The 27562-nt window shown below is 33.8% G+C and overlaps 3 protein-coding genes across 3 annotated transcripts; 2 read left to right on the forward strand and 1 right to left on the reverse strand.

The window, feature by feature from the left end:
- Nucleotides 1–1438: 1438 nt before the first annotated feature.
- Nucleotides 1439–3977, reverse strand: LOC131957337 (protein asteroid-like). Its single transcript, XM_059322071.1, has one exon. The coding sequence runs from the start codon at nucleotides 3943–3945 to the stop codon at nucleotides 1516–1518; it is 2430 nt and encodes an 809-aa protein (XP_059178054.1). The 5' UTR covers nucleotides 3946–3977; the 3' UTR covers nucleotides 1439–1515.
- A 2213-nt stretch (nucleotides 3978–6190) lies between these two features.
- On the forward strand, nucleotides 6191–17108 carry LOC131957345 (tonsoku-like protein). Its single transcript, XM_059322080.1, has 19 exons — nucleotides 6191–6221; nucleotides 6737–6832; nucleotides 7036–7207; nucleotides 7365–7582; nucleotides 7803–7875; nucleotides 8026–8197; nucleotides 8366–8480; nucleotides 8758–8900; nucleotides 9422–9568; nucleotides 9956–10081; nucleotides 10646–10859; nucleotides 11167–11228; nucleotides 11473–11553; nucleotides 11909–12145; nucleotides 12495–12612; nucleotides 12926–13085; nucleotides 13415–15102; nucleotides 15234–15477; nucleotides 15559–17108. Exons 1-19 carry the CDS (start codon nucleotides 6191–6193, stop codon nucleotides 15911–15913), a joined length of 4452 nt encoding a protein of 1483 aa, XP_059178063.1. The 3' UTR covers nucleotides 15914–17108.
- A 4003-nt stretch (nucleotides 17109–21111) lies between these two features.
- LOC131957353 (inositol monophosphatase 2-like) lies at nucleotides 21112–26119 on the forward strand. Its single transcript, XM_059322092.1, has 8 exons — nucleotides 21112–21208; nucleotides 21863–21996; nucleotides 22672–22779; nucleotides 22891–22936; nucleotides 23240–23348; nucleotides 23796–23901; nucleotides 24673–24824; nucleotides 25218–26119. Exons 1-8 carry the CDS (start codon nucleotides 21143–21145, stop codon nucleotides 25322–25324), a joined length of 828 nt encoding a protein of 275 aa, XP_059178075.1. The 5' UTR covers nucleotides 21112–21142; the 3' UTR covers nucleotides 25325–26119.
- The last annotated feature ends 1443 nt before the right edge of the window (nucleotides 26120–27562 follow it).

Below are 27562 nucleotides of genomic sequence, written 5' to 3' on the forward strand. Positions count from 1 at the left end.
GAGTTTACCTCTAAAACCAGTAATGATGTAATAGATAAATAGAATTCTGAGATTTATGTTTACTTTCACTTGACAGTATTGTTTGACTATAGTTTCACAACAAAAAAAATCATTATTTTTATTGTAGTATAAACTACTCAACATTTAGTATACTGCACATATCACAGTAATAAAAAAGTTGCACATTTCCACAATAGAGCATTGAAGAGGCAATGACTAACAATTTTAACCTTAAAATAAGTTAAAATGTGCTCATACTTTCTTAATTATACAACAATTATAAAGCAAAACAGTTATGTTTATCAAATGTAAAAAAAAAAAACAATGACTAAAAATGATCCACACTGTATACTAAGTTATTTTTACAAAATATATTTTAAACTTTTCAAACATTAAGAAGGGACTTTCATATTAATAAAAACCCTATACAGAAATCAAATCTAAGGGAAGCAACAACATTCCTCCAAAGAAGTAGTAAGTAAAGTCCCTTTTTGAACCTGCCAATCCATGGAGCAAGTGAAGGAGAGTTCACCTATTTCTGCGATCTTTACTTTCCCTAATGTGAGTTAGGTACCCATCAGAGCTGGGGGACTCAGGGATGTTCTAATGACTTGAACTCAGATTCAAACACAAGACTTTCAGGTTAGCAATCTAGGGCTCTACCGCTATGTCATGCTGTCCCAATTAAAACTTTCTTAATGCCCACTCCAAAAATTAAACAAGTTAATTAAAAAGTCTAGTGACAATTTTAGCGCAATTTCCTTATGTTATCTAAAAATAGCTCTGTCGTAGCGTAAATCAAGAGCAGGGTTAGTAAAACCATTGGTTTGTTATTAAAACGTTTTTTATTAAAAAAAAATTTCAGTATTTTACATGTTTTATTTACAATAGAGTTACATGACTAAAAACCATTGCGCGCCTAGCTACTGAACGTGATGACGAAGCCATAGAACGTGATGGTGCCGCTATTGAACGTGATGACGCGTGTGGTGTGGTTGGAAAAAATGCCTACTAATTCGGTCCAAATTTTAATTAATTCAAAAAAATTTTTGTGACCGAACGAAAGGATATTTTTGAAAACTTTCTTCGGCAATATTGTTCTAAATTATGGCAGGAATCGATTGGTACATGTTTCAAGTCGCTAAGTGGTCTGGTTGCCGAGATATGGGCCAAAAACTGCTTTTTTTCTAGGTTTTTTGGCTTTTCCAGGAAATCCATGAAAGAAACCCGTAATTTTTATAGCCTATGTTCATCCTCGTAACTTGCTTAACATAAATGCTTTTGGAACTAGTCATCGATATTGCTTCGTTGAGGAGGAGATACGACTTAAAGCTGCGGACACACATCCATCCATCCATCCATCCATCCATACATTCATACATCCAGAAATGACGGGTTAATAAACGCAATTCTCCAGAATGGAAATTGCGCTAAAAAAATATTACCAGGCAAAATTAAACTTCTACTAAAAATTTCTGTACAAGCATTTAAAAAACAAAACAGCAGATTGTTTTCCTAATCCATACAAAGCAAGCTAAATTTGTTAGCTATGTCAAATCCAGAAATACTTTCTATTTCTTCTTCTTTCTCTCCATCACTGTTAGCAGCATCTTCAACAGCCTTTTCAACTTTTTTTTTACTCTTAGCTTTCGTTTTCTTTTTCTTTGACTTCTTCACCACTACAGTAGGTTCAAAACACTCAACCCCAGCACAGTTCAAGAGAAAAGTTCTGATTTCATTGTACATAGCATTGATTGGTGAAGACCTACCCAGCATGGCAGTAATGAACTCATCCGGCCGAGTTCTTTGAGTAAGCTCAGATGAAAAGTTGTAGAGAAAAGTCCCATTTAGAAGTTGAGCTGGGTACAGTTTGGTAAAAGGGCTCTGGAGGACTTTGTATAGATGAATGGTGTCACTTAGCACAGCTTGAAGCTGAGCGAAGGCATGGAGAATCTGAGGCTGGAACTTGTGGTTGTTGTTGAAGGACGGTGACTTTTTGTGGTACTTGTCTAAGTTGTGGCACAGCTGTTCAAGATCCTCCAGTTTACACTCAACACACAACTTGTCAATGTCAAAGGTCACGTTGTCACTACTGCTTTTCTCAGCATCATTATTCTCCAGCAGTGCAGAATTTTTTTCTTTCTCCTTGAGTTCTGTTGTTCTTTTCTTCCCTGCTTTTCTTTTTTTGAGGTGTCGTTGTGCTTTCAAAAGTAAAACACAGACTATCAGGCTGTCTAACTGACCAAATGTTATTTTAGGGGTTACTTTACGAACCCAGTACAAGACACAGGCAAAGTACAGCTGAGTGTTTTTTGAAAACCTGCCCAGGAAATCTGAATCAACCTGCAAAACATGCATGAGTACATTTTGTTTTTCACAGGGGCTCAACAAAGCCACCTCATTCAAGCCCGGGATGCTGGCCCCTTGCAGCCTGTAGCAGGGCTCCACAAAAAGTTTCTGCAGATGTCTCTTCTTCCTGTTGTACTCCTGTACGCAGCTTTCTCTCCTCTTCTCCGCACATTCCTTAGCAGATTCTTCTTCTTCAATAACTATCTCTTCATCAGTTTCATTTTCACATTCATCGGCAACACCTAAAAACAGGCTATCAGAGTCTTCATGTGTGAGGGGTTTATCTGCAATACTTTTCACAGATTCAGTTAAATCAGTGATGATACTGTTTGCATTTTCTAAACTTTTGGTGGATATTTTATTTTCTGTACTACCAGGTGGGTCATCTTTGAACAAAATTCCATAGATAATTTGCCTGATATCTGCTGAGCAAATGAAAGAAGGGGGACAACTCAAGTTTTCTACTTGTGTAAGGATAATAATTCTGTGGAGGATGGCAGCGTTAAGAAGAAATGGAGTGATGTCCCCACGACAAGTCGACTCCAGAAACCAATCAGGAAATGCTGCTCCATTATACCGACAAAAATCTTCATTACTAGTCCAGCACCAGTCTTTCACACCAGTTGTGAAAAACTGGTAGAGATCAAAGCCACTAAATTTACTTATGTCCTCGTATCCGCTGACAGACAGCGTAAGTTTCTGTTCAATTCTGTCCTTCTGCCTGGGTTTGATGAAGTCCAAAAGCTTTTTTTTAATGACAGAGACGTCAGTATCATCCTCGTGGGTGTGTAGCCAATGAAGTACACTTATGACTCTAGTTAGCCTCTGGGGCATTGCAAATTTTTTTGACACCAATTTTGGAACTTTGACGCGTGAATAAAATTGACAAAAAGCCTTTGAACTTATAAAATCATTCCCAAGCATACTTGCAAACACGGGCAATAATGAGCGACTCAGCCCATCAAATGAATTAATAAAGTCATCGACGTTATATTTATAACAATGTAGGAATCTGTAATCTGAAGAATCACCAGGGGAGGCTATTTTGTGTAATGCTCTGAAATCAATATAATCTAAAGGGAGAAAACCCCCATTAAGATCAAAGATATAAAAATCACTGTCGTTACTTATTACAGGGCAGCAGAGCTTGTTGGCCAGTACAGCTATTTCAAGATCAGCCTCAAACTGGCAAGTAGCATGGGGTATCCCCAATTCCTCTAGAACTTGTATGAACGTTTCATAAGCCAACACGGGTAGAATCTGTCCTTTCTGGTTGTAGGCCATAGCATTTACCTGTTTAATCCGACAAGTGGCTCGGGTCAAGCATGTTTTTAACTTCCTGTTGTCCCTGGTGTATGCACCATCCATGATAACGTAAGGTGTTATACCACACAAGAGAAAGGACTGAAACGTTTCAGCGACCTTCTTCCTGTAGATATCATAATCCCCACCAAAGTAGGACTGCACGTGACAGGCATGGTACAGGTAATGGTAGATGTTGTTCCCGTCTAGAACCACGGGACAGTCATGGAGCTGATGCTGGTGCAGCAGGTGCTGGTTTTTGTCTATGAACCCTGTCAGGCCTCGAATACCCATTTCTTTAACATGCAGTCAGGAATCTTTCATCAAAATCTGGGAATATACACAACAGAAATATATTTTTAAACAATAAAAAAATTATAAAATAATTTAAACAAGCAATGTTTTTGATATTACATGGGTGAAGATAAATTTGAATAATTACTACATGTTCAAACTACTGTGGAGTCTTTGGACAATGTATAAAATATCATTAAATTAAAAATTAATTATGTTGTCAGGCTGTGTGTGTAATGTAAAAATGTTTTTTTTTTTAAATAATCAAGTGGGGACATAAAGATAAAACAAAACCATCATAATTATTGCTATGAAGTATCTATTCCAAGTGAATGAGACAAGTGACTGCAAATACCCATAGTCTTAATTATTTCAGTCCCAAAATCAGTTTTGGCCTTACATTTTTGGTATGTTTTAAAACTTGTAAGTGATACATCTTGCAGTGTAACTGCAATTGGTAAAATTAGGAGGAAATTTAATTTCATTCAAATGTCAGTGAATACAACTTACAAGAGGGTCTGCCTCAGTAATATTAACAATATTAGGCTTGTAAGTTTAGGCCTAAAAATTTTTATTTCTATTTATTATCTCGTTATGTGACGTTAAGTAATTAGCCTAATTAGTTAGGCTTATAATAGGCCTAATGTAATTAGCCTTAAATTCAGTAGGCCTACCTAATAATATGAAACTTGGAATTTAACTTAATTAAACTGAGTAAAAAGTGACAAAAGACTTGTCAGTAAAACTTTTAAGTTTAAGAGACCAAGTGCAAGCTGAGTCTGACTGATCTATTTTGAAATAATCTCTCTAGACTCTAGATAATGTAGATTCTATGGGGCAGATGAAGTGACATTATTTAATTTATTAAAATTAAGGCCTATTGACTATTGAATCAAATAATAATAATAATAGGCCCACCCAACACTGGCCACACAGCAAACAAAGTTTAGCTGACTTCTTTCTTAGTCTTAGTATTTTATTTAGATCTAGATCTACTAGACTAGATCTAGGCCTAAATATTAAATAATTTACTGAAGATATGTGATTAACTGAACTGATTACAGTGATTACAGATTAGTTAGACTACTCATGACTACTGTCAGTACTGTGTGTAACTTGTTAGACTGTTGTTTAATACTTCAAATATGATTGTCAACCATCGTTACTCGTTAGTGTTAAATTTAAAAATTTCCAGGTCTAGAATTAATAAAACCATCACACTTCAAACCCAAATCTAGATCAGCATTCATTTGTGAATAGTAAACTTAAATCTAGATTAGATCTAGATTCTAGCCTAGGTTCTAGATCTATATACAATACCGTTGACAATACGGATACAAATTACAATAATAGTGAGTCAATAATAATAATATAGATCTAATGACTATTGAGTTCAACACAGACGTGTGCTTTTTTTCCTACAAGGGAAGTAACTCTTATTTATTTGGGTATCGACTTATCGAAGAGACCATTTCATGAAAATTGTTTCACTTTTAATAGTATAGAGTAGATTCTATAGATCTACAGAGTTTAAAATTTAAAAAAATAAACCAGGCTATTCTAAAAATTATGTTATAAAAATCCACACAATTAACAAATAGCTAGATATCTAGATCTAGAAAAAAATTGCATAAGTTTTCGGTGATGTTCGATTACTTTTCAATTCATGTTTTACAACGACTCCGCGCGCTCTATGACTGAATGTTTACTCCAGATTGGACTACAAAAGATAGCAAAATAAATATTAGATCTCTAGTCTAGATCTGAATCTAGATCTATTATTACTAATAATATTATAGATGATTCTATATAAAATCTAGTCTAGATCTAGATATCTAAATCTAGACAATAACAATAAATAAATAGTGTAATAAAGAACAAGGGTAAACAGCCAAGTTACTAAACGATATTGTCCAAATAAAATAGACTCGACGAGTCGATACATCAGACGTTTTTTATTAGCTTTACCTGCCTTTTTACTTTTTACACAGTACTCCTTTAGCTACTAACTAGATCTAGATCTAGAGTCCTAGATCTAGTCTACTAGATGTACTAATCTAGAGTCTAGATTAGATCTAGACCAGTAGTTAGTACTAGTAGTGTAGCAATCAATCAAGCTAGAGTCTAGCTAGAGTGACTACAGATCTAGAAGAATCTAGCTAGGCCTTTGATGTAATAATTAATTTTAAGTGAATGATTATGTTTTGAAGCAGAAACACACAAGTGACGAATCAGCTAGTGAACTATGGACCCAGAAGATAAAAAGGACCTTGATCGTGAGTTCATTAGGCCTAACTTCATCTTATCATCTTAATATTTAATATTACATTTAGGCTATTCAGAATTCTTCATCATTTTTATGACTTTCTTCAATCAAGTTACTAGATCTAGAATTTAGATCTAGATCTTTTTATTATTCTATAATATTAATAAAGATGTAATCTTAGTCTAACTCTAACTAAAGTAGATCAGAGATCTAGATCTAGTCTGTAAATAGAAATAGACTAGGACACTAGGTTGATATTTTGAGTTGACCCTTTGTATTCCTAGCATAACAATCCTTCACTATCATGTGATATTTATTATTTAAGCTAATTAATTGATTAGCTTAATGATTATGTAATGAGATTACAAATTTCATGTATCATGCTTTAGCAGGTAAGCGTATAATTTGTAAATGATGATAGGCCTTTATTTTTAAATATTAAACTAAAAGAGCTTTCTTGTTTCAATACCACCCCCCTCCCCTTCTTGAATTAAAAGTTAAATGTTTGAATATTCTATTTTACAGGCTACATTAGAGACAAGGCTCGGGCATTAGCCAAAGATAAATTTAATGATGCAGGACAACTATGTAACTGTATTGGTGAAATCTACTCAAAATATGGTTTGTATAAATAATGTAACTCTTTGTTTGTTAAAGGCTTGCCAAGAAATAACATCACACAAACCCAACAGACTTTATGCCAATCAGATTGTACACATTTTAAAATGTCAGTCACTTTTAGTGCAAACATTAAGATTGTGTAGCTTTTTTAGTTTTTTAAATAAATGCTCTGCTATAATCAAAGAGTTAATTTAATAATCCAGGTCGTTTTGAGGAAGCTATCCTAGAGCACAAACAAGAACGCAGACTTAGTAAACTCTTGGGTGACACGATTGGCAAAGCTATATCCTGCAGAAAACTAGGAGAATGTTATTGTTCTTTAGGAGAATACAGCAAGGCCCTAAAACTACAGAAGAAACATTTAGAATTGGCCAGGTAATATTTGAATTTTGTGTTTAGTTTACAAAATTCACAATTATTTATTAGTCATTTAGTTTATCTAAATTTTGTTGACTGAAACGTTTATTTTTTTATTTTTTTTGCATCTTGTATATACTGACTTGGTTTATTACTGTGTTTTTTTTTAAACTAGAGAGTGTAATAATTATTTGGAAGAACAAAGGGCGTGGGCAACAATTGGCAGGACGTATTTGTGCCAGGCGGAGTCCAGGAATCTTAAGGAATCCTCTCTGGCTTGTGATAGGGCTTACAAAGCTTTTACCAGAGCTCTGGAGGTGTGTGAGAAGATCAAGGCATCAGTCAGCCAGATAGAGTACATGTCCATGAAGGGTAGACTGTATCTGAATCTGGGTAGGTATTTTGTATTAAATCAAATCAAATTATTATAAATGCTTGTGAAACACATCCAGTTTTATTACTAGAATATATTAAAAGTATTATAAATTATATTATTATTATATTATTATTATAAATGCTTGATTTTAACCTTATAAACCATCCATGTTCTGTTTTATTCCAAATATTTTTAAAAAGTCTGATTAAACAAAGATGATGTTTTTATTCTCTGTAGGACATGTGTTTGATGCTAGGGGAGATGCAAACAATGCTGTGCCTATGATGAAAAGGGCCATAAGTATAGCTGAGTATGTCTTATCTATCACGTTATTAAATAGATTAAAAAACTGGCTAATTTTGTAACAATAGTATCACCTGACTAACATATTATTAAATTTTCTTTAAATAAAATGCGTATTGAAATATCAAATAAAAGCCAAATGTTTACTTTTGTTCAGGAAATGTAAGTTGGATGATGATCTCTACATGTGTAACTCAGGGCTGGCCACCATGTATGAGAATGATGAGCAGTACAGCAATGCCCTTAGGTCAATACAACTGGCCCTCAAATTTGCTGATAAACTTAGAGACAAAGTTAGAGAGAAAGAGATGCTTGCGCAAAAGGCTAAGGTTGGTGATAAATATATAATGAGTTCTTAATTAAAAAGTGCAGAGCTGTTACATGATCTAGCAAGCTAGATATTGTTTTGTAAGCAGGGCAGACTGCAATAAGGGGTACAGAAAAATGAAATGCTTGACTGGGCCAATTGTTAAAAATGGAGATATTTTGTATTTCAGGTTCATGTATGTGTTGGAGATATTTTGGCCGCCAAACACTGTTTAAAGAAGGCCTACAGTCTTAAAGTTGACTCAGATATAACTCAGGAATCACTGATTAAAACATTTAAAAATGGTAAATACAGCTAAATTGGTATTTGTATGTTGGATGGTTATGGAGATTTTTAAAAATTAAAATTATGAATAAGAAAGTGTATATGGCTTTACTCCTATCTAAAAATTGTGTCAATAGGAAAAATGCCTTGGTTACACAAGTACAGAGCAAACATCTTTTAGGATAGATAACTATTCAACAAATATCATTATGTAACTGTAGTTGTGATGAAAAATTAAAAAAATAACTTAAATTAAAAAAATACTGTATGAAATACTATAATAAAGTACTTTTCTAGTGACCAAAATACAGGAAGCAGAGCAAGACCTAGAGACAGAAACAGATGAGAAGAAAAAAGCCAAACTAAATGAGAAAATTGCTGACAGTCTAGTGGAGCTAGGAATCTATAAAGAAGCCATTAAAAAATATGATATAGTTGTGGTAAGTTAAAAATGAATTAGAAACATTATCTATTCAAATGCAGTTACATTTGTAAAATCTGGAATGTATTCACAAATTACGATACGTGTAAGGATGGTGGTTGGGATGGCGTGGCCCCAGCGGTATAACACTAGACTGGTAACATAAATTCTTGAGGTGGAATCCGGGTTCTACTTAGCTCTAAGGAGAGAAAGTATAGGCAGCTGACCACACCATCCCTTCATATGCCAAGGTCACACTGCCAGTTGAACCCTTCACTTGCCCCATAGATCGTCAGGATGTTGGTAGGGCATATCAAAACTTACATTCAGCAAAAACTGCTAGTTACCATGACCCTTATCAAAACCACAAACTTAACAACAGCAACTCTTGTTGAAAAACCCATGATGAATGCTGTCTTAACTGCCCTAACAATAGGTCAAGAACCTTATTAACAAAAGCTTCTTGCATGAATTCATGTATTAAATTGTCAAAACAGAACTAGTTTGTAAGCTGTCATAATTTTTATGTTGATTGTCCAGACAGAGTATGGTCACCTGTTGTCCAGTGATGAAATAGCTGCCATCTACATGTCACTGGCTCAGACCTACTCAGATGTTAGAAATTATGAGAAGGCTATTGAGTTCTACAGAAAAGAGTTAGCAGTGCACAAGGATGACCATGAACAGGTACCCCATCTGTTTCTCATTATTTATCTTCTGTAGCAGGTATTTTAATTAACTCTCACATAGTAAAATATCAACCCAGTTTGTTAGATTCGAAGCAGATATTAGATTATACAACACAATTATAGATATGTAGTATTTATCACCTTGTAAAGACAGAAAAGGGTAGTCCGCCCTGGTTCTGAATCTGAGTAACAATTTTAATACATTTATCTTATTGGGCAATTCTGTCACTTACAAAAGGGGATGTGAATATCTTAATTGCTAATATTAGTGTTTTCAGAATGCAAATCCTTGAGAACTTTATGGTAAATATTTGAAGAACCATTTTAGCTTGACTAATGTTATTATTAATCAATTAATGCTAATTATGAAACAATTTTTTTTCAGTGTTGTCGAACTCTGTTAAATATTGCAGAACTGGAGGAACTGAAAGGTGCCAAGTATGCAGAAATATGTCAGGTCTACTTGTCAGCATTTGAAGCCGCTAGGAAAGCCAAACACCCCAAACTACAGGTATTTAACAAATTTTCAGGTGAATAGAGAAGTAAATGTGAATGTCTGGTTTATTTAATAGGTGATAGGTTGTTGGGTTCTCATGTCTTATGTCATAAAGTCCACTAATCTATAGAGGGTATTTTGCGTCTTCTGGCTATAGAATTAACCAAAATTAAAGTTTTTATGCTAATACTAATCTAGTCCATGATTTTTATAGAAAAATGGACATTCTTTCATTTTCTATGAATAAGGATCAGTGGAAAATAATTCTTATCATTAATTTACCTGACAGCATATTTTTTCCCCAAAAAAGTCAAATCTTTATTTTTTTCTTTTTGAAAGCTAAGTAATCATCTATCTTCAATAAATAAGTAATTACTTAAAATAAATATTAGTGTGTAGGGCATTCAATTGCAATCCAGTTATATTAGTAATGTGTGTATTTTAAATCAAAGATATGAGTTATTTTGCAGTATAGATATTGAAAAATATTACACAAAAAAAATCATCTACAGGGAATAACTTATTTGTTGCTAAATAGAGAATTTCAAGCTATATTTTCCTTGTTCTCTCCCATGTTAGGTACATACTCTCAAGTCTCTGGTTATGCTACAAAATCTTTGTAAACAAAACACCCACCTACAAGAAACAGAGAAAAAACTGGCTGCTATAAAAGAGAAATACAACATTACAGAGGACACAGACAGCCTGAGTGATGAAGAAGACGATAAAAAAGATGACCAAGAGGATGATGATGATGATGAGGACTTAAGTATTGCAGAACTGACCATGTCTGGTTAGACTATTTTTTAATCTGCCTTAACTAGTATGCTTAAAAGAGACTGAAAATAATCTTATTTCAGTAAATTGCATTGAGATTTATTCAAGATTTTTAAATAAAAGCAAATTCAGAATTAAAGAGAATTTAGAAGGTGTGAAAACATCTAGTTTGCCCTAAATGATTATCGTCATTAATTACTTTTAAAAATGTTTTCATTATGTTTTGTGTTTTCAAAGAGTTTTTAAACATGTGCGGAATACTGGAGTGAATCATTGGAAAAGACAAAATAATTATGCAAATTCTCCTATTACATTTGTTCTAGATGAATCAGATGACCAAAAGGGTGATACATCTCCACGTCGTAAAAAATCTAAGCTTGCCAGAGTATGTTTTTTTACACAACATTTTACCTAAACCTGTTGTGTTTTTTATTGTAACTTTTTAAAATAAAAACTTCTTTAAAAACTTGCAGTTAAAAAACATGGTAATTGAATAATGTAAGATACAGATTTATATCAAAAGATTATAACTGAAATTTTTTTTATGTACTTGAGTTTATAAAATGGATCCATTTGTTAAGTTTTTAAACAAGTCTTATTTAACTCAGTTTAAATTGTTTCTATTCTAGAGAAACGAAAAGGGCGAGACACCACTTCATAGAGCCTGCATTACAGGAAACTTAAAGACTGTGAAATCTCTCATCGCAGAGGTAACCCCATTGCTTCCAATGTTCAGCAGTATTATTGTTATCATTGATTACTTTCAGTGTTATGAAGAAGTATTTGCCTATTATAGCATGGTCTGGAGGTAGGGCACACAATTACTGACTTAAAAGTCTTGAATTTGGTTTCTGCAGTTGAGTTTATGAGTACATGAATCGAGTTAGGGAAATTAAATAAGACTGAGCATATTGCGCAATCCATTCAAATGCTGAGTTCAAAGTAACATGAACCCAACTTCATCAGCTTTAGGGGCGAATATATTTGAAAGGAAACTTTACTTTCTTTATTTTGCAATCTAGTGCTAATTAATTTTTACTGTCTTATTATGAACTTTGTTTAAAGGGTCATCCAGTGAACCCAAGGGATTTCTGTGGCTGGCTACCACTGCATGAAGCTTGCAACAATGGTCACATTGAAATTGTTAAATTCCTGCTGGACTCAGGGGCATCCATCAACGACAGGGGAGGTGATGAATGCAGAGGGTTTACTCCCCTGATAGATGCTGCCTATTGTGGCAACCTGGATGTGGTTAGACTGCTGATTGACAGAGGGGCCAAGGTTGATGCTAAAGATGATGATGTGAGAAATACATTTTTTTGGTTAAAGCTTTTTTACCCACTTTTCATTAACTTTTTTATGTTAAAACATTTTTAAAGTAATAAGCTCATTTAATACTAATTTAACTTTAAGGGATTAAGTGATTTAAAAATTTTGTCATTTATGAGCATTAGATAAATTTATATATTGTTTATTTATAAAAGGCAAACTATTTCATGTAAATAACTTTGCTTTCTTAGGAATAAGTGACTACTTTTTAAAATTTGAGGATTACGTTGTGTTAATCAGGTTTCTGAAATATATTTCAATTGATCATACTTTTGTTTCAAGTTAGCAGCTACAATAAGTACATTTTTTCTTTGTTCGGCAGGGTTACACTGCGTTAGACAGGTTGTTGGAGGGATATGCTGAGCATGAGGAAGGCACACTAAGTGCTGCTGATATGCTTGAGTATAAAACCACAGAGAAGCTACTGATCAGCAAGATGGGTAAGTCAGCTATGAAGTAGATGCTTCTATAGATGTTGCATTAAAAGTGGGATAAATGTCACATATTTTTGTGTTTACTTAAAAAAAATTTAATGACACAAACACAAATGTCTTTTTCTATTAATTTATTTTGATTTAATTCATTCTGTTTTAGTACATTTTATTAGTACATTTTAGCTAAAAGAGATAACAAATACTGTTTAATATTAATTAATGTTGAGATCACAATTTTGTTACTATTAACCCATATGTTAAAAAAGAAATAATTGTTTTTTATTTTCCTGTTATTCCTCCCATTTGTATACTAAATTAGGTGCCTCATATTCAACTCCGAGAACTGCAAAACCTAGTAAAACTCAGAACTTGAGGCTGCCAGACCTAACAGATGAGGAAGACGTTGTGCCAGAGAGTAAAAGAAAAGATAAAGTCTCTGGCAGAGTGTTGAGGAAAAGATTGGAACAAATGCGACAGAAGTAAGATGGCTGTTATATAATATCTGAATTTTAGCAATTTTTCTGCTATTTTTAGCCTGTTTGATGTGGATAATTAATGTATACTTTAAAAAGCAAATCTTTTGCTCTTTGTAGAAATAAACTTTTTTATGTAATTGTGATTAAAATTAAAGATTTAAATTTTGCCAAAATCTGTAAGTCGTTATCGCTTTAGACATACAAAAAGGCATTTTTTTGGTGATGGGCTTTTCACAGCATACTTTCTAATGCAGTTGAATTGGGTAGACTCTATGTAAGTAATAGTTTGTCAATATATCATCTTGAGTATTTTTTCTACCTGGTTTTTACAGGAGGGAGTCAAAATTGTCCAAACACTCTCGGACGCTGTCTCAAGAGGATGAGGAGATGGCTGATTCTTCAGATGGAGAAAAATCAGAAGACACAAACTTCCACCCTAGCATTTCTTCCCCTGTCACTCTCAGCAAAAGCCCAGAAAACGCCACAAAGCTGTACCGGTCAACAATGGATTCTATAGGCAGCTCAGCACAGAGACGACAAGATGTGGGGCAACCGCAGGGGGAAGATGATGTCCCTCCTGATAAAAGACCAGCTTTGTTGAGTGTTGAAGATGATGTTGGAGATGACTGGTTGATTGATGATGTGAAGAGCGCAAGGAAGTGTAAGAAGAGCGCAGTGGTTAACAGTATTTTAACCACCAGCTCATCTAGGATCAGCAGTACAACAGGGTCTAAGAAAAGGGGGAGGATGACAGACGGAAGAGAAGGCTGCAGCACATTTTCAGACTTGTCAGTCAAGCGTTTTAAACAAGATGACAAGAGCAGGAAAAGTAATGCTGTTAGTGTAGATTCAGATGTTGCTGACTTCAACGAGAACTCAAACGACACTTGTCCTGTTTCGTCTACTGTTGGCAGTTTAAAAACTCAGACGTCTGTAGGAACCTACATGTGGGATTCTGATGACGATATTTTATGCCAGATTGATCTAATAAATGATGACTTTTCTGATCAAAACACAAGTCAAGAAGTCAACAGAAGTCAACAAAAATCTCCAGTATTGCGTGGGAAATTGTCTTCTTTGAACACCAACAACCAAGTCAGTAAAACAGCACCTAGATACAAACCTCAGCTGTTTCAGGGGGACCCGGTCAATGTTCAAGCACCAGAAGACTCGTCAACAAAACCTTATTCTGTGAAAACAACGGAAACAAGCACCCCTCAGCAGCCCCCCATAAACCATTATGAAAAAACATCCTACAAGGACATCATCAGAGTGAAGGTAAAGCTGGGGGACCACATCCTGTTGATCCCCATCCAGCCAGTGGAGCAGGAGAACAACATCATCTGGCTGTGTCAGCAGGCCAGGCAGAGATACTTCAGCATGTTCCTCATGCTGCCCTCTGTGACCCTCAGCACACAAGAGGGAATCCTTCTCTGTTCCAGCGACAAGATCAATGCGATCATCCTGGACAACGACGTCCTCACAGCCAACATCACAGCGTGGGAAAGACCCAGACTTGAGGACAGATACGACCAGGCGTGTAAACTCTGTCTCTGTGAGCCAAACAAAACTGTGCTGGCAGCCCTCAAGCAATCAGACTCGTCCGGCCATCTTTCATTGAATGACTTAGGACTCTCCTTTTCATTTCTTCAGCCAGTTTTCCAAGCTTTGGATGGCCAGAAAACACTGACAGAGCTGTGTTTGAATGGCAACAGACTGGGTGATGCTGGTGTAGAGACACTGATGAAGCTTGTGTCTGGTCTGCCTGTTCTACAGACCCTGATGCTGGGTGGGTGTGGCCTGTCTGTTGCTGGTGTTCAGACTATGGCCTGCAAGCTGAAGGCGGAGCAGTGTTTGCAGTCGCTGGTAACACTAAACCTGAGCCACAACTGTCTAGGGGATGTGTCGGAGCCACTCTCTGCCATCATCAGATGTTTGCCAGAGCTAAGGGCACTCAATCTGTCTTCTTGTAACTTGTCTGCAAGATTATTTACCTCCTCATTTTGTGAAGCATTACATGGTAAATTATTTTTTTAAATTTGTCAACAAACTTTAACTGGTTATTTATTAAAACTATGATTTACAAAATGGTAAAAAGAATAATTTAAGAACGTTTTTTAGTCTCTCAACTAAAAATCTTATTACTTCCAGGTTGCAGAATGGGGAACATTAACCTTTCCGAAAATGAGATAAAAATGGAAGGTATCACAGCTTTGTTCAACTCTCTACACCCTGACTGCTTGCAGTCCCTGGATCTCTCTCACACACGCTCTTCATGTGAAGGAGATTTGTCCAAGCTGCTAGAGGACTTTGTCACTAATGAATTTTCTTGCCTAAAAGAGCTCTCATTAGCTGGCTGTCAGCTGTCACCCTCCGAAGTTACATTTTTGAACAGGTATTGTTTATTTATCTGTTTATGGTTAAATTGAGACTTTGTTTTGTGCAGTATTAAAAATCTATTTTTTAAAATTTCCAGACTGCCAGCAATGTGTAAGTCACTGTGCTCACTCAGTTTGTCCCAGAACACAAATGTCAACAACACAAGTGTTCAAAAGCTGTTGTACTTAAGTGCCGGTGATGGAGCTTGCCTAGAAGAGCTGACCTTGCGTGGCTGTTCCATCTGTTCCCCCATAGGATCTGAGCTGACAGAAGCTCTCAAGACAAAGATGTCCTGCTCTACGCCACTCAAAAAGTTTGTTTTTTCATGCAAGGGTTTGAAAGCGGAAGATGCAAGTGTGGTTACTGGTATATGGAAAAGCTTCTGGAAAGAGAAGGCGTTAGTTAAATCTGTAGGAATGTCTATTTCCTTGACTGTCAATTCATCAACTTGATTTTTTTTAAGTGATGTTTACTTGTGTTATTAGTGATACTAATTTATAAGGGCATACATAGGAAAAAAGCTATGGAACATTTTATAAATGATACCAAACTGGATGTAGGTGTGTAGATTATCAACGACTGTTGCCATGCATGGGTAAAAAATAGATTTGTAAAAAGGTTTCAAAAGGTTTTTGAAAATTATCTTTGTAATATGTTCCTTACATATTGCTAATAAATGTGCAATCATTTGTGTTTTTGAGTCGCTTAGCACCTATGCCTAAATAAGTTTTTCAATGATGAGACAATATTTTTAACCCTTTTTCAAATGTGATTAAGTTTAGAAATCAGAACAACAATCATTAAGGAATGATTATTTTACTGCTAACTCTACCTATATTATGCTTCACAGAAAGTTAAAATATTGTCAAAAAATTAATAAGGATCACTAAAAAGCTTGAGGTGCAAAGCGACTCACAGGGGAGGGCCATGTGTGGCTGAAACGTGATAATTTTCTGCCAGGATGGTGTCATACCATAACTTAGATGTACTCTTAATTGGTCCGTGACCTTGAGGTTTTCTTTTCTGGGGTGGCAACTGGTAATGTGTATGTCACAGGCAGCAGGTGTTCAAGATCACTTTCATTCATCTATTAAACTGGTCTCTGACATTGAGGTTTAACAAAGGACATTTTAGGGGGTGACTTGCTAGTATAGAGAATACTGGACTGGCTGTTCGATTGGGTTGTGTTTTGTATTTATTTAATTTGGTGAGGCTTTTTATTTAGTTTGTAAATTTATCAGCTATACAAGTATAATAGTATAGCCCAAATATGTTTGTTGGAGTATAGTTAACCTACATAGACATCGTTTAAATGGAATTATTGAGATTTAAAAAAAATGAAGGTAGATATTTAATAACTAAATAATAAATATTGAAGTTTAGTTGGTCCCATATTTCTAAAGGGCTTAGGTCCGTTTTATTTTGAATAAGATGAAAAATCAAAGTGGGATGTCTTTTATTTCCAATGCTGAAAATTAAATGTTTCTTTTCTTACTTTTGGTAAAAATGAACTTGCCAATTCATTATATTCGATCTTTTGCCTAAGTTGTTTCTTTATTATTCATTATGTTTATGGACTGAATAAATATGTTTCAGTTCTTAGATAAATTGGTTCAAATTGTAAATAAAATCTTGTGTACATTTATTCTGCTGTAATTACTATCTAAAAGTCGTGAACATTCTATATATATACAAGATGTTAAACTTTGAGATTCACACAAAATTATTTATTTAAAAAATATGAAAAATGCTTCTTTTCAAATTTGATGTTTTATGTTATCCAAAGCTATAATGCGAATAAAACGTAGACCATTTAATAGAATTAGTACATTATTATTGTTAAATTTAAATTTGAGTAACTATTTAAATGTTAGGTTTTTTAACTTAATTCCGTCATCAATAATGATTAGTTTTTTTTTAAGAACTGAGTTTATAATTTTTTTTTTATCAGAGGGTTTTTATTTACCATGTAAAACAAATTAATATACACCATGTGAATTTATATTTAGTTTTGCATCTTTGTTTTAATAAAATAAATAAAAATGTGTTGCTTTTTGTACTTTTGGTCTGACAAGTGACATAACTAGCCAATCCTTGTTTTTCTTACTCTGCATTAAAAATTAAATAATGGAGCAGGCCAAATATTTCTTGAAATAGGCTTACAACACAAAATTGTAGGTAACCAAGGAAATATATTATATTATAGGCCCTTAGCCTAGATGAATGTAGATTTTATTGTTTTAGGCAAATGTATAAATTAAGAAAGCTTTAGGAATCGCAACCCCTATTAAATGTGCGATTTTATAAATAATCGAATACTCTGATACTGATCAAGGGAAGCTACTCTCAGTTTTTTTTTAATTGCACTGCTGGAACTCAAGTTACATAAATATATATATATTTCAGCACAAGACTTTTTGTAAATTTCTAGAAATCTAGATCTAGTAAAACAAGTTACAAGTAAGCCCTTATTAATATCTATATTTCTTATTCAAATAGTGGTAATCCCTTAGTTTAGCGTCGGAAATTATCGGGTAATGTTTGTTGAGTCTCGGTAACTAGAGTTACGGTAAACCATGGTTTATTTGACCATTGAAATATAAATAAATTGAAAGTCGATTGTAGTAAATTAAAATTAATGTTTTAATTTTTTAAGTTTAATCGACAAAAGGAAACAAGAATAAATATAATAGTAGATTTAAATTAGTAGATCTAAAAATAAAAATAAAACATATTAATATAAATATAAATAATGAAGTCAAATGTAGTAAATGTAGGCTAATACTAATAATTTAATGTTTTTTGCTTGCAGCGGATTTGCTACCATTAATTAATTAGATCTAGATCTAGCTACTAGTAGCTAGATATCTAGCTGCTAGGCCAAGTAAAAAAATCTAGATTACGAAAATAGTAAAAATGATTACAAAATGTAAAAATGATTACAAAAATAAATCTATCTAAATTTTAAACATTCTGTTTAAAAATAAAAGATGACACCAAATAAAGTATGGTTTACAGTACTTCCGGTGAATTCCGGAAGTGTGTGACAGACTTTGGCATTGTTTTACTGTTTTTTACTGCTAAACGATTCTGGAATAATAACCGACGCTAAACTAAGGGATTACCCAAATAGTTAATGGGCCGGTAAAATCACGATATAGCGTCGGTTATTATTCCGGAACTGTACAGCAGTAAAAAACAGTAAAACCATGGCGTAGTCTGTCGAGCCGTTCCGGAAACCACCGGAAATACTGTAAACCATAATTTATTTGCCGCCATATTATTTTTAATACATAATGTTTAAAAATGTGCAAGGATTGATTTTAGTTGCATTTTAAATACTGTTTTGCTAATTATTTTGTATTTCTAATTATTTTAAGTGTATGTGCTAATTATTGCTGCTACTAAACATTATTCTAGTTATTCTTACTACTTTTAACTTTAGTTAATCTAATCGTCTTATTTACTAACAGAACAAGAGCTGGTTGTCGCAAATCTTCTGCAGGTTTTTTTCTGTTTCTTAAAAAAAAATAATTAATTACTACACTCGAGTTTATTAATAATATTTAGATTTTCTATCTGTTATTAATTTTCTGTCAATTAAACTGTAAATTAAGTTAAAACATTAATTTAATGCACTTGACTTTATTTTTATTTCACCGGTCAAATAAACTATGGTTTACAGTAACGAATGTTACCGAAACTCAACGAACATTACCCAATAATTTCCGACGCTATATCGTGATTTTACCAATGGGCCATCTTTAGTTACAGGTAGGACTATTCAGTTTAGTTACTATAGTTAGTAAGTAATAGATCTAGATCTAGAGAATTCTAGTCATCTTTTCTAGTCTAGTAGTTCACGTTACGCTGGTTACGGTGCTATTCAACTCACATTAATTTTAATTTAATTTTAAAATTTGTAGGCCTATAGTCTATACTCTATAGTATAGAATAATAGATCTATAGTCTATAATAAGTTTTAGGCCAAGGTAAAATAAAAATAGCAAGTCGTTTTTAACCAGTTAATAACTGAGTTATTACTAATAATAATAATATAGGCCTATATATAATAATAATATTTATATTATATTATTAATTATTCAGTTTCCATCCCAATTTTCCCAAGTTGTTTTTCTCTATGCAAATTTAATATGCCAGTCACGTCACAAACAAAAACAAAATCAACAAAAGTGACCCTCTCATGAATAGCTGCAAAAAATAAAATTATTTGGATAATGGGGGGCCTACAATAAAGGGTGTTGGGAAATTGCGAGACGCGAAAAGCAAAATGGTGAGGCGGGAAAATGCTAGAAGATAATGCGAGACATACCTGCAGAATCAAAGGTAAATAGCGAGACACCTTTTGCAAAAAAAGTTTAAACCATTTTTTTGTTTGTTTTAACACGAGTGTTGTATGTTGTTATTTTTTTATCTAGATTTCGTTACATATATAGATACTAAGAAGATAGATAGATTTATATCTAGATCTATCTATTAACAAATCCTAACATCGTAGCTGTGCTACTGTCATCGGCCGCTATCGTTAGCAAAAAGAAAATCCCGTCTCAGTCTACATTGATTTTAAAAATCTAGCCCGCTCATGTTTATACAAACGTGAGCTGTGTCATTGTGAATTGGTATAATCTAGTCAACAGTAGAGATATTCTGCAACATGTATTCATGGCTAGTTGTACTTGCTATAATACAAAATATTTCTATGCAACAATACAAAATATGTTTGCGGCGGCATCAGATTCGGGCACGGTGATTTTCAAAGATGGTAAATCTCAGCGTTCTACACAAAAGAAAGAAGTAGATCTATCGTCGGCGGTTTCGAACAAGGTGGTATTCTAAGTTGACGCAAAAAATGGGGGGAGTTCACAAATCATCAGTATGTCTAGCGACGGAAAAATCAGAAGTTTTAACAATGTAAACGAAACGTCTTTGAAGTCTGCACCAAATACCACTGTAAATCGGGTGGGGTAAATTTTTCGCAGAAATCTTTGGATTTTAACACCACCTAGCGTAAGTATCGGGTTGTGGTAATTTGCGAGACAAAAAGGTACGTGACCGACCGTTTTCACGCCCTTCTCGCATTTTCCCACCTCGCCATTTCGCTTTTCGCGTCTTGCAATTTCCCAACACCCTACAATAAAGGCCAAAGGTATGAAAGCATTTGATGGGTTTGAACCTACACCATCCTGCACATCATCCACCCAGATTAAATGTATAAAAAAAAACCAGTCACGACTGAATAGCCTTAATATGGCTATTCCCAGTCGACTGAGAATAGACACTTTGATTACAAAATTAAAATAAAGAAAAAAAACACCTAAATTATGGCAGGGTAATTCACTAGGTTTTTATATTCTAAAATCTAGAATTCTAGATCTACTAACTAGGGTCTAGATTAGAACTAGATCTAGATCTAAATTCTAGAGGCCTAGATCTAGTGGACCTAATACTAATTTAGTAGTTATACTAGTTAGAGCTAGTAAATTATTAGTCATTAGGCCTAGATTCTAGACTAGATCTTGGCCCAATTTTTTTAGTTTAATAGTTAAAAACTAAAGCTTAAAACAAAACAGACTAGAATGACATGTCTGTCTAATGAATAATATATCTATTTTCTATTTATAAGTACAGAGTACAGGCCTAGACACACCAAATACAAGAAAATGTCAGAAAAGGAGTTGGATGAATTTTATGAAACAGCATTGGAGGTAGCCAAACAAGCAGGGCAGGTAACCAGATTTTTTTTCTTTTAGATGAGCATTTATTCAAATTGCTTTTGATAATTTACATGTTATTGAACCAGTATAATAGGCCTATATATTATTATTATTTACAGCCCTTTAGTAGGCTATTTACTGTATAATTCTATGCTGTGTATATTGTTCTGTCACTGTAGGCTGTAGGATGCTTTAAACACAATTATTTTTACATTTGTTTTCAGCCCTAGGATATAATTTTGGTTTCAAATTAGCTATAGCTTATTACAATAATTATAAAGAGGTCTTTCTAAATTAAGACCTTATAGCAATGCTTGCAAACTACATTCATCCATAAAATCACACTTTTTTTGCCCCAACCCAAACAGGCAGAGTTCTCTCTCCTAAAATGATGTCTCAAAGTTGTACCTTATTCTCTAAAACCACAATTTTAATGAAAATAAATGTTTTTCAACATGTTTCACCTAAAAAATGATAAATCTATGCTTTCTTATTTCCTTTAAAAATCCACTCCCCCATCCTCCTCTCAAAAGTCTAATAATGACTTTAGCTTGAAAAGACAGTTAAAAACCTATACTTCTTTTTTTAAAATAAAAATAAACAGTTTAATAAACTTCAACTTATTAGGCCTACAGTATTTTGTAAATTATGAATATTTTTACCTAGATGATCAGAAATGCATTTGACAAGGAGAAACATGTTGATACTAAGATGAATGCTGCTGACCTAGTAACAGAAACAGACCAGGCAGTCGAAACTTTAGTGCATTCTTTGATCAAAGCAAAGTTCCCAAATCACAAGTAGGCATTTATATTTTATATTTAGATCTAGCATGGTTTAAAGCAGAGGCGTTTGTTGAAAAAAAAAAAGCACAATATTCTTATTTAAAATGGACAAGTCACTTTCCAAAACGCAAATGGCAAAAAATAGAACAATTTTTTTTTTCTTATTATCAGGGAAAGCATTTCATTAGATTATGTAGCCCTATTTGTATTCTATGAAACTTGTTAAATAATATTAATTTGAACTAAATTTTGGTAACTGACTTGGATCAACAAATTTTAACAAATTAAAAGTGCTACCAAAAAGTGGGGTTGTACTAAACAATAATGTGCAGAAATTGAATAATGTGTTCCATGAGTTTTATAAACAAATAAAGTAAGCCTATACTTGAGTGAAAGTAATAATTTATTCACAATTTAAACACCTAATAACTCAAATACAGAAATACACTTTAAAAGTTTTGGAAACTGACTTTTCAATGTAAATCTGTTGAACTGTTTCACTTTGTAAGTTGATTTATAAAGTTATTCTTTGGATATCAGTATGGAATCAATATTGCATTTACATTTGTTTAAGGATCTTGTTTAGGGTCATAATTTGAGTTTAGAGCCAGAATTAGGATAGTTGAAATCAGTTAAACAGCTGGCAAGCATAGATGTATCATTTATAACTTCTCTGTGTTTGTTTAAAAGGTTTATTGGCGAGGAGACAACAGCTTCAACTGGTCGAAAATGTGAATTTACTGACGATCCAACATGGATTATTGATCCTGTTGATGGCACCACTAACTTTGTACATAGGTAAGTTCTTTTTTAGGCTCTGAAAAAGTGCTTTACTTTGTAATTTTTAATTTGAGTAATATCTGTTAGGATTTATTTATTGGTTGTAGTTTTTATTTTTGTATGTTCTAGCATCCCTGAAGTTTCATTCTCACTAGCAGTCACAGTAAATAAAAAAGTGAGTTTATTTAATTAATTGTAATACCTTAAACTAACACAGTACAATAGAGTAAAAACTGAACATATGTTTTATGTAATTTAACAAGGAAAAATTGTTGCATTTTATCTTGATTATGTTGGGCATTTCTAAAATTGTTTTCTACTATTCTTCATAATTAAAAAAAAAGATGCTCATTTTTTATCTTCATTGTAAAAAGTCAAACTTGATTGTATAACTGCTTACTTAGGCATCTTAACATTAATAAAGTTTTTAAATTGTAATTGACAAGTTTAATTGTATTATTTATTATACAAACTTCAGGTTGTTATTGGCATTGTCTATGTACCTGTGAAAGAAGAGTTATTTACTGCAAGATTAGGTCAAGGTGCTTTCCTGAATGGCAGGAAATTGAGCGCCAATAAAATTACTGGTATGCTAATTTAATGATTAATTTATAACTAATGTTTGATTATTATGTACTTGTATAACATTTAAAAGCAACAGTTTTCTAAGGTTTTTAATCACCATTAAATCTCTGTGTTGATCAACCATGCAAAATCTTGCAAAATGAAAAATGGGGGGGGGGGGGGGGGTCATTGTTTGTCTGATTGACAATATTTTTGGTTCTCATATTGTATTAGGACCTTTATTTTTAACCAGTATTTCTTTTTTGCTCGGGGGGGGGGGTGATAGGGTTTGAATCAAAGTTTGGATTAGTGCCAGGGTTTGTTAGCTATGTTTGCTAATACATTGTCATAATTAAGTCCTGCCTATGCTGTAAGCCATACCTAAGCATGGCCTGTTTCAGAGCATCAACTACTTAAATTTTGTAGAAGTATGTACCAATGTAAACCTTATCAAATGCTTTGTGTACCAGATCTAGGAAAAGCTGTTGTCATCATGGAAGGCGGCAGCTCCAGAGACCCACAAGTTGTGAATGATAAAGTAAAGAACATCCAATCAATGATCACACGCTCACATGGGTCAGTCAAAGTTTTATAGCATTAGTAAAGGTTGTAGTTTTTAGGAAAATAATTTTTCAATTAGTGTCTTCATCTTTGTTGTTAATTGTATTTATGTTGGAGGATTTAAACAAGTCCAACTTCATGGATGTACAGGACTGGTCTCCAGATCTGCAGGCGCACACATACAGTTTTTTTATTAGTGTATTTTATCATTTATTGATAAATTAAATAAGGTTAGCTTGTTCGAGCTGTTGAACACAATAATACTAACATGAAAGTCACAAGTTCAGTAACTGGGTATCAGACCATAGGTCAACCTCTGACCATATTGCTCCTCATATCTAAACCAGCTGGTGCATGGCATGGCAAGGAATGTAATTAAAAGGAGTCTAGCTGCAGACAACATGCTTTTGAAAAGTGTTTGATTCTACATTCCATTCTGGCTTGAGAGCATTGTATGACTCCATTATGACTGTGTTAGAAATAATTTATTAAAGTAATTGAATATGGGAGACAGTTAATTAAAATAATTGAATTTGATACATCTTTAATTTGCAGTTAAAAAGTGAGATATCTTTATTTAAGGAAATTCTGAAGACACATTTTTTGCTTATGTTGACAAAGTACAAGCATATGGCTTTGCTACATAAAGACACATTTTTTGTTTATGTTGACAAAGTACGAGCGTATGGCTCTGCTACATAAAGACACATGTTTTTGTTTATGTTGACAGAGTACGAGCATATGGCTCTGCTGCATAAAGACACATGTTTTTGTTTATGTTGACAGAGTACGAGCATATGGCTCAGCTGCATTGAATTTATCTCACGTGGCGGCTGGAAGGGGTGATGCCTATGTTGAGTATGGAATACACATATGGGATTTCCTTGCTGGTGCTCTCATAGCTAGTGAAGCAGGAGCTGTTGTGTTGGACCCCACGGGTAAGGAAAATATTAGTAACCCACTGAAAAATTGGGCCAGTGTTGCTGAGAACATTTTTTGTAACCCTAATTAAGATGCTCTTGTTGTATACACAAATTATAAACACGGAAGAAAAAAATAATCTAAAGTATATTAAAAGTTTATGAATCTTAACTTTTTTTTAAATTTAGTATACAACAAAGCATAGTGCTGACCACACATCAAAATGGAAAAACTCTTCTTCATCTGCCCCATTTGTCTTGGTCTTCAAAGAGTTAAGATGATGATGATATAACAAATAGTTTTTCGTTCGCTATAAGTTCAAAATAAATCCTGCCGACTAAAAAATTATACGAGATGTATTTATACACTTGATGTCATTTTGCGTAACATTGTCATCTTTTGGTACGTAGGTTCAGAGTTGGATTACCTGCATTGTCGTATCCTGTGTGCCTGCACGCTTGACCTGGCCAAACAGATCTCTGCCTCCCTCGTCCATCTGGACATGGGCTATGACTGATACACTCTTCACGAATCATTCATTAATGATATTGTTTTATCTACAGTATTTTAGTTAAGTCCATAAAAATAACTAATATTTTAATACATTTTTAAATATTTTTGTACAGAAGTTTTTAAGCTCAGCTGATGAGAAATAATTGTGTAACATTAATAGCTAGGCTTATTGATATGTTTATATATAGATATAAGAATTTTTAAAATGTCTCAAACTATGGAAACTGTGATATTGGCAGGAAGTTTTCATGAGTTGTGGATATTTTGTCGCATCATTATTTATTTATAAGATCCCATAGTTACATATCTATCATACATTTATTTCATGTATTGTAAGAGTTAGCATTGCTGATTCATGGCTATTTTAGTGCGGAATTGTATGCTTGGTGTTTTCGTGTGGCAATGTGTGGTTATTGTGGCAATGTCATAGTTGTTTTAGTCTGACAAATTCATGATTGTTTAAATGTGACTAAATGTTTGACAGCATCCTATTTGCCCATGTTTGATCACAGTGCTACCTGTATCAGATCACAGTGCTACCTGTATCTGATCACAGTGCTACCTGTATCTGACTGTATCTTATCACAGTGCTACCTGTATCTGACTGTATCTGATCACATTGCTATCTGTATCAGATCACAGTGCTACCTGTATCTGATCACAGTGCTACCTGTATCTGATCACAGTGCTACCTGTATCTGATTGTATCTTATCACAGTGCTACCTGTATCTGACTGTATCTGATCACAGTGCTACCTGTATCTGATCACAGTGCTACCTGTATCTGATCACAGTGCTACCTGTATCACAGAGTTATCTGTATCACAGTGCTACCTGTATCACAGTGCTACCTGTATCTGATCACAGTGCTACCTGTATCTGATCACAGTGCTACCTGTATCACAGTGCTACCTGTATCACAGTGCTACCTGTATCACAGTGCTACCTGTATCTGATCACAGTGCTACCTGTATCTGATCACAGTGCTACCTGTATCTGACCACAGTGCTACCTGTATCACAGTGCTACCTGTATCACAGTGCTACCTGTATCTGATCACAGTGCTACCTGTATCTGATCACAGTGCTACCTGTATCACAGTGCTACCTGTATCTGATCACAGTGCTACCTGTATCTACATCAGTACACTTTTCTGACTTGATCCTCTCACCATACTTAAGCACTGTTTCCAGTACCTGTTGATATTTATCTATTCTTTGTTTTCTTTGTGTAAAGAACATCAGGTTATAATATGTTTATATGGGCATTACAACAAGAATAGAAGATAGAAATTGTTCTTTGTGTACCATATTCTTCTCACATTTAGTCTATACACATTTTTAAATGGCAAATAAGTGGGTCCAAAATTAGCCAAGAAAACTGCTTAGTTTTGTATTTGTTATTTTAGTCTACACATTTTTTTGTCATTTAGTTGTAGTTTTTGGTAATTCAATGCTGTATAGGTCAGTCTTAGCACTCTCAGTTACATAAGAAAAAAAAAATTCTAAAGGTGGCTTACTTCCCTTCTCCACAAGAATATTTAAACAAAATTAATGGGTTGTTTCCCTTTATTTGTACAAGTCAGAAAAAAATAATGTAGTTTGATAGTATTCTCTTTTAGCTTCGATGTCTTGTTGAGTTTAATTTAGCCGACACGCAGAGGTCTACAACTTTTTTTTAATGTTACCAAAAGTTTTTCTATTTTTAAAAAAAACTATAAATGGACACGAGCCACAGAAGAACATTGCCGGATGTTGGTAAAATTACATTCCTATTTTGGAATTTGTTTTAAAATTGAAAAAAAAAAAAATGATCAAATAATTGTAAAAATGTTAAAGCTCGATTTAATGTTCTGCCTGTCACATAAAAAAAAAAGAGTCACAGTTTATCTTTGTTTGATATTTAATTGTTGAATATAATCAATTTAGGTGGGGGTGGGGGGAAGGGGAATTTGAGAATAAAATGCCTTGATTTTTTACAGATTTTTAAATAAAATGATCTATCACTTATTATTTATGTTCATTTATTTTTGTCGTCCTGCATTATTACTCTTTGCGTGGACATATAAGAATAAAAGATGCATTGATTAAAATCGTCTTCAGCAGGAAGCTGAGTTAGGAAACTAGTCTCTACCTGCCCGTATGAAGGGGGGAGAGGGGGGGGGGGAGAAAGTCTACCGCCCCCCCCCCCCCCAACAAAATAAAATATATATATAGAAACCATACTTTTACCAGTGTCCACC

Source organism: Physella acuta, unplaced genomic scaffold (genome assembly GCF_028476545.2).
Source record: "Physella acuta isolate Inbredline_101_S28 unplaced genomic scaffold, ASM2847654v3 ptg001234l, whole genome shotgun sequence".
NCBI lineage: Eukaryota > Metazoa > Mollusca > Gastropoda > Physidae > Physella > Physella acuta.

What these genes read in the sequence shown, in the direction of transcription:
- LOC131957337 (XM_059322071.1), bottom strand. Translation starts at nt 3,945, where the DNA reads ATGGGTATTCGAGGCCTGACAGGGTTCATAGACAAAAACCAGCACCTG.
- LOC131957345 (XM_059322080.1), top strand. Translation starts at nt 6,191, where the DNA reads ATGGACCCAGAAGATAAAAAGGACCTTGATC. An exon ending in TGCTTGCGCAAAAGGCTAAG is followed by an intron (nt 8,198 to 8,365) that starts GTTGGTGATAAA and finishes TTTGTATTTCAG; the next exon opens with GTTCATGTATGTGTTGGAGA. An exon ending in GAAGTTACATTTTTGAACAG is followed by an intron (nt 15,478 to 15,558) that starts GTATTGTTTATT and finishes TAAAATTTCCAG; the next exon opens with ACTGCCAGCAATGTGTAAGT.
- LOC131957353 (XM_059322092.1), top strand. Translation starts at nt 21,143, where the DNA reads ATGTCAGAAAAGGAGTTGGATGAATTTTATGAAACAGCATTGGAGGTA. An exon ending in TAGCCAAACAAGCAGGGCAG is followed by an intron (nt 21,209 to 21,862) that starts GTAACCAGATTT and finishes ATTTTTACCTAG; the next exon opens with ATGATCAGAAATGCATTTGA. An exon ending in GCAAAGTTCCCAAATCACAA is followed by an intron (nt 21,997 to 22,671) that starts GTAGGCATTTAT and finishes TTTGTTTAAAAG; the next exon opens with GTTTATTGGCGAGGAGACAA.